Source organism: Schistosoma haematobium, chromosome 3 (genome assembly GCF_000699445.3).
Source record: "Schistosoma haematobium chromosome 3, whole genome shotgun sequence".
NCBI lineage: Eukaryota > Metazoa > Platyhelminthes > Trematoda > Strigeidida > Schistosomatidae > Schistosoma > Schistosoma haematobium.
In genome coordinates this window covers 27,324,872-27,334,030 of record NC_067198.1, presented here as the reverse complement: position 1 = coordinate 27,334,030, position 9,159 = coordinate 27,324,872, and the positions used below count along the sequence as shown (strand labels likewise).

The 9,159-nt window shown below is 39.4% G+C and overlaps 1 protein-coding gene across 2 annotated transcripts in view; it reads left to right on the top strand.

The window, feature by feature from the left end:
- Positions 1–2,930: 2,930 nt before the first annotated feature.
- Positions 2,931–9,159, top strand: part of GEN1_1 (Flap endonuclease GEN 1) — a 37,273-nt gene continuing 31,044 nt past the window's right edge. Inside the window, exons 1-2 of one of the 2 annotated variants that reach the window (XM_051213478.1) lie at positions 2,931–3,049; positions 4,155–4,406. Coding sequence is in view for 1 of the 2 variants with exons in the window: in XM_051213477.1 (XP_051069462.1) it covers positions 4,258–4,406 (149 nt within the window). In the remaining variant the exon portion in view is untranslated. Of the gene's footprint in view, positions 4,407–9,159 lie in introns of both variants that reach the window. The other variant, XM_051213477.1, reaches the window with a different exon arrangement.

The following is a 9,159-nucleotide window of genomic DNA, read 5'->3' as shown; positions in this document are numbered from 1 at the left end:
TAATGAACTGTGACTTATTCGATGAAATATTCTCAATCAGTTGTGGTAGTTGGTGTATGTAAAATCACACTAGGCTCATTTGATTCAATAATAACTGTCGAATACGTATATGCACTTGCGACTTTTATTATGATGCTAACCAAGGGAAAACTTTCACTTCATTTGATAGACAGAATTGTATAAATGTGAGTAGATAAGAGTAGAAAGGTTTAAATTAATCACCAGCACAATCCTCCTGTAAGTTCAAATTCTTAGTTGCATAAAGGATCGAGTTCACTCTTTACTTAGCCCTCTGTCATGGAGAGTGAATTTACTGCCATCTTATAGTCAGCTAGCGCAGTTAGTAAATCTAAAGAATTCAGATATTGAAAGACTCCTGATGATCATTTGTACTTCAAATTGTATCCTTCACTTGGTCAGTCATTGTAATTTGCCCAGTTGTAACGGTCAGTTGTGAAGCTAGTGGATCAGTAGCCATGTCTCAGACTGGTTTAGTTTGACACAGGATCAAATAAAAGGAATACGTTTTCTACAGCTTGGATATCAACTTTGATGACGAGTGTGAAATAGCACGATGACTAGGTCAGGTGTTTTAAGTATTGGAGAAGATATTCTACAGTTCTCGGTAATAATCTGCAACGAACTAAAATCAAACCACAGTTTGTGCTGTGTCGAACTTTATCCTTCTTTGATACATTTGTTGACATTTAATGTATGGATGTACGTAATTCAGTTTAAACGACAGTCACTCCTCATTCTTGGAATAGATTGGTGTGTGTTCTCGTTCAAAATGTAAAGAAATGAATTTTAAAGACTTAAATCGTCTAACACTGTTGATATAACATTGTTCGGGGTTCTGTATCCGGTCTGTGGTTATTGTTGTAGTTGGATAAATGCATCTGTTGCCCTACAAATTCGTGACGGTGTCAGTGATTTACGTCGGATTAAGCGTACTAAAGTAAGTTGTACTTTTCATCAATTATACAAAGTATGGAGTCCAGATCTGACTAGTTTTTCGGACATCTAGAAAAGCGGCACAGAAGGTGATGGACATCAAGAGCTAGGTAAACACTGCATTGACCACCGCTTAATGAATAATCCATGAATAACTGCCAGTATTTAAATCAAACAACGCTTCTATAGTACGAATTATTTATTCTTTTGTGTTTGATTCCCCGATGATTAGGAGTTCCGAATACAATACGTTTGTAAGATCCAAACTAAGGTTTGGACTGCTGAATAGCCTTCCAGGTAAGTTAGACACGCGCCCTTTCCCGTCGAAATCAAAACAAGTAATCGGGTAAATAGCGGTTCTATAATTCATCATAAATTTATATGTAAATCGTTACCTAAACAAATATTACCACCCGGCTATTCAACCAATAATTGTTCAATCAATCAAACCTAAATTACAATAAATAAAGAAGTTGATAAACGATGAGGGAAAGTTACCAGTCACAACAAATGAACGTTATTCTATCCTGACTAGATAGAACACACACAAAAGGAGGAGCAAATCAATATGGCTACCGCCAAGAACAAGCGTCAACTAAAACAACGTAGATACAGTTCGGGAAGAAGCACAAAAACTTAGTGAAGGCGTAATAAAATAAAAACTATGATAAAATGCAAATATTAACAACTCAAATGTAATCAAAAAACCAACAATGTACAACAAAGGGGATCAATAGGAACGAAGTGCAAGTATATGCATGGAGGGATTTTCACAAACACACAAAACATTCAAAATGGATCTTACAACGTTCAGTTATGTTCATATAGTTCTACCCGTCTTAAATTGTACCATTCCGGGAACTCTTAGTTTGCGAATCAATTTGAATACTTCTAGTTATAATACTGGTTCCGCAGTGGAGTCAAATCTTGAGCAGTTGGACACTATTTCAACTGGGCATGTCATTGAAGACTTCGCGGGGCAGTGTCACAGAAACAGTGCACGTTTGGTTGGGATGTCACTGGTATGCTCTCATTCTGCGTGGTGAAATACTCCGACAAAATTTCAAAGCAGTATTACACCTTATACTACGGTACTATGGAGATAACAGACTCACCTTTGAGACTTCAAAGTGTAAAGTAGTCCATTTGAGACATGTTACAAACTACAGCTACAACTTAGGTGACTCTCCTCTAGGAGTATCCTGAGTTGAAAAAGATTTAGGAGTGATGGTACATTACGATTTGAAGTCTTACGCTAACTGTGACAGAAACGTCTTCCGAGCAAACCTTGCACTGGGAACATCGAACCGCATTTTTGGTCAGCTTGGCTGAAGGAATTTCCACATAATTCTCAACAGTTTCATTCGTCCTCATTTAAAATGCGGGATACAGTATTTTCTCCCTCTCTTTACAAAGATAAGGACACTCTGGTACGTGTCCAACTGCGAGCCACGAAATCAGTCTTGGAACTCAAATTCAGGTCTTACGAAGAGCGACTCCAATCAATGAACCCTTATCCATTAGAATACTAACTTGTTGGAGGTAACGTTTCAATGGCCTTCATTATCATAAAGACTTCTGGACATCTCAAACATCTACTTAAGCTTACTCTCAATACAAACCTTAGGGGTAACACCCAGAACTGCAGATACAACACGAAAGGACGGACTATAGACACACCTTCTCCTTCTCAAGAGTATTTAAATAATGCAATTCTCTGCCCGATGAGTTAGTTCGAGTGAATTCCCAGGAGTTCTTCAAGAGAAAACTTGATATATTTTTAAGGATTAAGGATAGTATCTTACTATGATTTACCTTTTTTTCATTTTCCTCTTTTATGGTTAATATACCTAAGTTTCCACCTAGAAGCATCAGTGATCCACTGCCACTAGATACAGAAGCCCGTCAAGCAAAATCTCCGTCTATTTCGTCCATAACCACTTGACACGTTTGGACCCTTCCTATTGAAGACTGAAAGCGCATATTTCGTTTGTTGCGTCACTTCACATCATATTTGTGATGCTAGTTATTGTCCTGAAAGAATATGCCCATTTTCCACTTATCTCCATAAATCAGTGAATAGATAACAATACAAGTGAGATTTGCGTGCTAGACTATATTTCATGGACGACACAACCACATTTAAGAGATCAGATCTTGGATTTTGGCGCGAAATGCATTCACTCATTTGGCTAAATACTATTTTGGCCTTATAGCTGATGTTTCTTGATGGTATTATTAAGTCCAACTCTTAACCCCAACATTCAAGTGTTAATCCTAATTTCTCACACTAATATATAACCCTCATGTACTAGGCCTAGTAAGTACCCATGGGTAGATTGCATGAGAGATTGCAATCTCCCAATTTTGGGGAACTTTGGGTAGATTTTGGGGTTTTCCCCAAAGTCTCAGAAAATATAGTAGTCTTTCACAAGGTTGGGAGGACAAACTCGAAGGACTATAAGATTCTGGGGAAATATTGAGGAAGACTTCGAATTTCCCCAAACTTAGATGTTTGGGGGTTGGGTAGGTGGACACGTGAAGGTCATTTTAGTATTGTTCAAAGGTCATCCATAAAATATAGTCTTGCTCATTTCAAAAGTACCACTTAAATTCGCGTCAAAAATTCTGTTTTTGCTTTCATTTACGCCAAGTAAGTTACGCGGTATTATCTGCTCTTAGCTTGAATATCACCACTGTTCGTATTTACGCACGTTATCAAGGAACTAAATTTTTTTTACGATGGACTTGGTCAGGAAAAACGGTATGTGCTTTAAAAAAATACCATTTCACTTTCTGAGGTAATACAGCCGAATAAGGGAAATGAGTTATACCTCCATGACAAACCATATAGATGTTCCTTGTGACATTTAACTCCCACTTGTTAGCTATATTCTGAAAATGTTTACACAATTTTCTACGAAACTTACCTACTATATGAGTTATGTCAGTTTCTGAGTATCCATCGTCGTAGTGAACATATCAGTGATGTTTGGAGTTATTGTACCTCTTTGATATGAAACGTAAAGCCCAGTTACTGTTGTGGATCATGCTATATAGCATATGTTTATTACCACCAGTGCCTTAGTAGTTGAAATAGTAACACAACTTGTATGGGATCTTTCGTTTTGTTTGGGAGTTCACTAATCCATCATTTTTTCTTTTATCTTGATTTGGGTTTAATTTTATTTCACAACTAGGTATGGCCTACCTTCCTCTCATGTTATAGCACATAGAGGTCTTTTGAGTTCGAAAAACAGGAAGGGCTGGGAGTTCGCACGTTACTTGATCTCTAGCTTCACAATGGGAGTCCATGGATTATGGGGAATACTCTCATCTGTCCAAGAATACCGCCCCTTATCCAAAATTGGCTGCGATTCTGTTGCTGTTGATCTCAGTATATGGATTTGTGGAGATAAGTCAATTGGACCCTTACCTGCACTACATTTAAGGTACGATTTCATGTGAACTTCTATATGGTCCCGCATATAGACTAAAGTTACGTTTACCCTACATTTATTTATCGTAGATACAAATTTAGCTATTTGGCAGGATACGTGATAGTTATATTCCATTTTATTTGTTGATATTTATCAGCGATACCAATTAAATTGTACTGAAAGAATAAAGAAGGACAGTATTTGAGTGATCAACAAAATCAAACATAGCTCTTAACAACTTCTAAACTCCAGTTCGGTGATTGAAAATGAATTTAAAATACCAGTTTAGTCAATTCTGATTTTGTTCAGTCACTTACTGTAGGTGGAAGCGCGTAAAATATGGTACAGCTAAGTTTTCTATTGTTCGCTAACCGATGTGACGACTCCTGTTCAACTATTTATCAATGCAAATTGGCATGTAACTCGGTAAAGAACGTTCGGTAAAACTTAAGATAATTGCTCAACGGTTTATCTTTGAGCTATATACAAGTCAGAAACTGAATTTCTTAATATAAGACAATTGAATGTTAACAATACAGGCAATTAAGGCGAAAGTTGCCAACTGAAGGTTTGTGATAACTAAAAGGTTGAGACTAAAGATCTGATTCTAACTTTAACACCTATACCTTCAGTGATATAATTGAGGTCGCCAATTTGGGATCGTCTTAAAGGGTCTCATTTCTTTGTCTTAATTGGTGGGACGTTTCTGATTCTTGTGAATCCTACCAAGGTTATGTTCCTTTGCTTTTTAACTTCCCATAAGATTCCCACTAGAAAATGACATTTGGTTTACTTCGTTTACGCTTTTCGATCACATAAATTCATTATTCTTTGTAACCAGTAGTCTTCAGAAATAAATAGTTGCTCTTAGTCAGACGTGAGAAATACTACTTGAATTCAAATTGGCTCGACAAGATGTTTCTGCTAAAGTTTGTGCTGTTCTCAAGAAGTTAATGTTTAGTGGGCATGCGGAAGATGTCGGTTCAGTTTTCCGAAATAGGTTTCAGATATCTTTGTAATATAACAGCAAAAGACTTTTCAATTCGCCATACGATACCGGAATACGATAATAGTATGATCATTAGACTGGATACTCGACCCATAAAATCACATTATACCAGACACATTTTTCGTGACTGAAAACATAAAATCATATTATCAGCCAGATAATCGTTTGTTTAACAAAGCACTTGGAGTTCGTATACATATGAAAGCAACTTACTAACTTACGCCTATTATTCCTAATGGAGCATAAGCCACCGACCGGCCTTCTTTTCTAGTTCCATCCAATTCTCGTTCATTTTTCGCATGTCTATCTCCATTTCCCGGCGTATTGTGTTCTTTGGTCTTCCTCTTCTCCTTTGGCCTTGAGGATTCCATGTGAGGGCTTATCTTGTGACGCAGTTGGGTGCTTTCCTCAATGTGTGTCCTATCCACTTCCAGCGCTTCTTCCTGATTTCTTCCTCCACTGGGATCTGGTTTGTTCTCTCCCACAGTAGGCTGTTGCTAATAGTTTCCGGCCAACAGATCCGAAGTACTTTGCGTAGACAACTGTTAATAAACACCTGTATTTTCTGGATGATGGCTTTCGTAGTTCTCCAGGTTTCTGCCCCATACAGTAGAACTGTCTTGACATTTGTATTGAAAATCCTGACCTTGGTGTTGGTTGACAGTTGCTTTGAGCTCCAGATGTTCCTCAGTTGTAAATATGCTGCTCTTACTTTGCCGATCCGCGCCTTCACATCTGCATCAGATCCACCCTGTTCATCAGTGATGCTGCCCAAATATGTAAAGGTTTTTACATCTTCCAAATCTCCTCCGTCAACTGTGATTGGATTGTTGCATGCTGTGTTGTATCGGAGAATCTTGCTTTTCCCTTTGTGTATATTGAGACCTACTGCTGCTGAGGCTGCTGCCACACTGTTCGTCTTCTCCTGCATCTGTTGTTGCGTTTGCGATAGAAGGGCCAGATCATCTGAGAAGTCTAGATCGTCCAACTGCATCCTAGATGTCCATTGTATCCCGTGCTTTCCTCCAGATGTTGACGTCTTCATGATCCAGTCGATCACCAGGAGAAAGAGAAAGGGTGAGAGTAAGCAACCTTGCCTAACACCGGTCTTTACTTCGAACAAGTTAGTCAACTGTCCTTCATGCAAGATTTTGCAGTTTAATCCATCATAGGAATTCCGTATGATATTGACTATCTTCCGAGGCTCGCCGTAGTGTCGAAGAAGCTTCCATAGTGTTGTTCTGTCCACGCTATCAAATGCCTTTTCGTAGTCAATAAAGTTGATGTAGAGTGATGAATTCTATTCAATTGATTGGTCCACAATGATCCGTAGAGTTGCGATTTGGTCTGTACACGATCTATCCTTACGGAATCCAGCATGTTGGTCTCGATGTTGGGCCTCTACGTAGTCCTTCATCCTGTTTAACAATACCCTGTTGAAGACTTTTCCCGGTATTGAGAGAAGAGTGATGCCCCTGTAGTTATCACAGTTGCTGACATCGCCTTCCTTTGGTATCTAGATCAGGTGTCCTTTCCAGTCTGTTGGTACTTGTTCTTCATTCCAAATCTTGCTGATGAGAATGTGGTGTATCTTTGCAGTTACTGCTACAATTGGTTTCAGTGCCTCTTCTGGAATATTATCTGGTTCTGTTGCTTTGTCCCTCTTGATTTGTCTGATGTCCATGCTGATTTCTTCAATTGTTGGTGGGCCAACATTGATTGGGAGGTCCGTGGGTGCTGCTTCGATGTTGGGTGGGTTCAGTGGGGCTAGTCGGTTCAAGAGTTCTTTGAAGTATTCTACCTACCTGTTTCGTTGTTCTTCAATGTTGGTGATTACCTTGCCTTCCTTGCTTTTCACTGGTCGTTCTGGTTTACGGTGATTCCCAGACAGTTTCTTTGTTATGTCATACAGTTGTCTCATGTTTCCTTCTCTTGCAGCCTTTTCCGTCGTCGTTGCTAAATCTTTCACATATTTACGTTTGTCAGTTCTGATACTCCTCCTCACTTGCTTGTTTACTTCTGTGTATTCAGCTTGTGCCTTGGCTTTTTCTGCTCTTGTTCGGCTGGTATTGATTGCTGCTTTCTTGTTCCTCCTTTCTTGAATCTTGCTCACTGTATCAACAGTGACCCATTCCTTGTGATGGTGCTTCTTGTGGCCCAGGACCTCATGACATGTTGAAGTGATTGCTTCTTTGATCCCCTTCCAGTTCCTCTTCATAGTAGTTCCTTCTCCATTGAGTAGATCATGAAAGGCCTGGAACTTATTGCTGAGGACTATCTTGAATTTGTTGAGTTTGTTAGTATCCTGAAGGAAGGCCGTACTGAACTTTTGTGATATTGTCTGCCCCATTGTCCAGTGCTTCTTGAGTTCCAATTTCATCTTGGCGATCAGCAATTGATGGTCTGATACTATATCAGCTCCTCTCTTGGTTCTCACGTCCTCTATAGTCCTCCTGAACGTTTTGTTGATGCAAATATGGTCGATTTGGTTTTGTGTAGAGTGATCCGGTGAAGTCCATGTGGTTTTGTGTATGCGTTTTTGTGGGAATATGATGCCGCCTATGACCAGTTTATTGAAGGTTTGCAAATCTCTCACCATTTTCGTTTCTTTCTCCCAGTCCGTGTCGTCCCATGATGTCTTCATATCCAGTGTTGTCCGTTCCAACCTTGGCGTTGAAATCTCCCATCAGAATGGTCAGGTCCTTTGTTGGGCACTTCTCGATGATTGACTGCAGCCTGTCGTAGAATTGATCTTTAGCGTCTTCATTGTAGTCGTTGGTAGGCGCATAGCATTGGATGATGTTCATTGAAATGCCCTCTTTCTTTGTTTTGAAGGAGGCTTTGATGATCCTTGATCCATGAGATTCCCATCCTATAAGTGCATTTTGTGCTTGTTTGGACAGCATCAATGTAACTCCTTGTGTATGTGGGGCATATTCTTCTTCATGGCCGGAGTATAACAGAAGCTCTCCTGAAGTTAGTCGTTGTTTTCCAACTTTCGTCCAAAATGTTTCCCTGATCCCAAACACTTCTAGGTTGTATGTCCTCATTTGTGCAGCAATTTTGAAAACTCTCCCAGTCTCCCACATTGTACGATCATTCCATGTACCTAAATAAATGGTTTCTGGTTGTCAGAAGTGGCATCGGCCTCGTGACTTCCGAAGGAACTTGGATTTCATCATGAGGTGTCATAACTCTTCTAAATGAAGACCTTCTGACTCCCAGGGCAGAGTTGAAATGGTTTGAATAATTTTTTCTGGTTAGCGTCTTTTTAGCGAGTTAGTTTTCTACAGGATGGGGTCGCTAACCCCATGCCCAACCCTCCTCCTTCATCCGGGCTTGGGACCGACAGTAGCCCTCGAAGGGACTCCATGCGGAGTTATATGACAGCAAACTATGTAGTAACAGTTTTCACATACTCACCGTCACACGTCACCCTTTGGAGTGTTTTTGGTGGACAGCTTTATGAGCATTCAGATATCAAATTATTTAAAATGTGTAGTTACATGAATACTACTAATAGTCCATATTTCTTTCAACATGCAGACTGAACTGTAGTAAACATTAGATTCCATAATATTATCTTCGATTGGTAACCAGAAGCTTTTTCAATTGCCATTTAAGTGAGATTAAACATTTTGCTGAACAGCACAGCTAGTCAGCAGTGCTCAATAAGTTTACACTGTACTGTAAACACTAGAAAGCGGCCTCATGAGTATTATCCTGGAATAGGATATGCTTAGGATCGGATTGTTA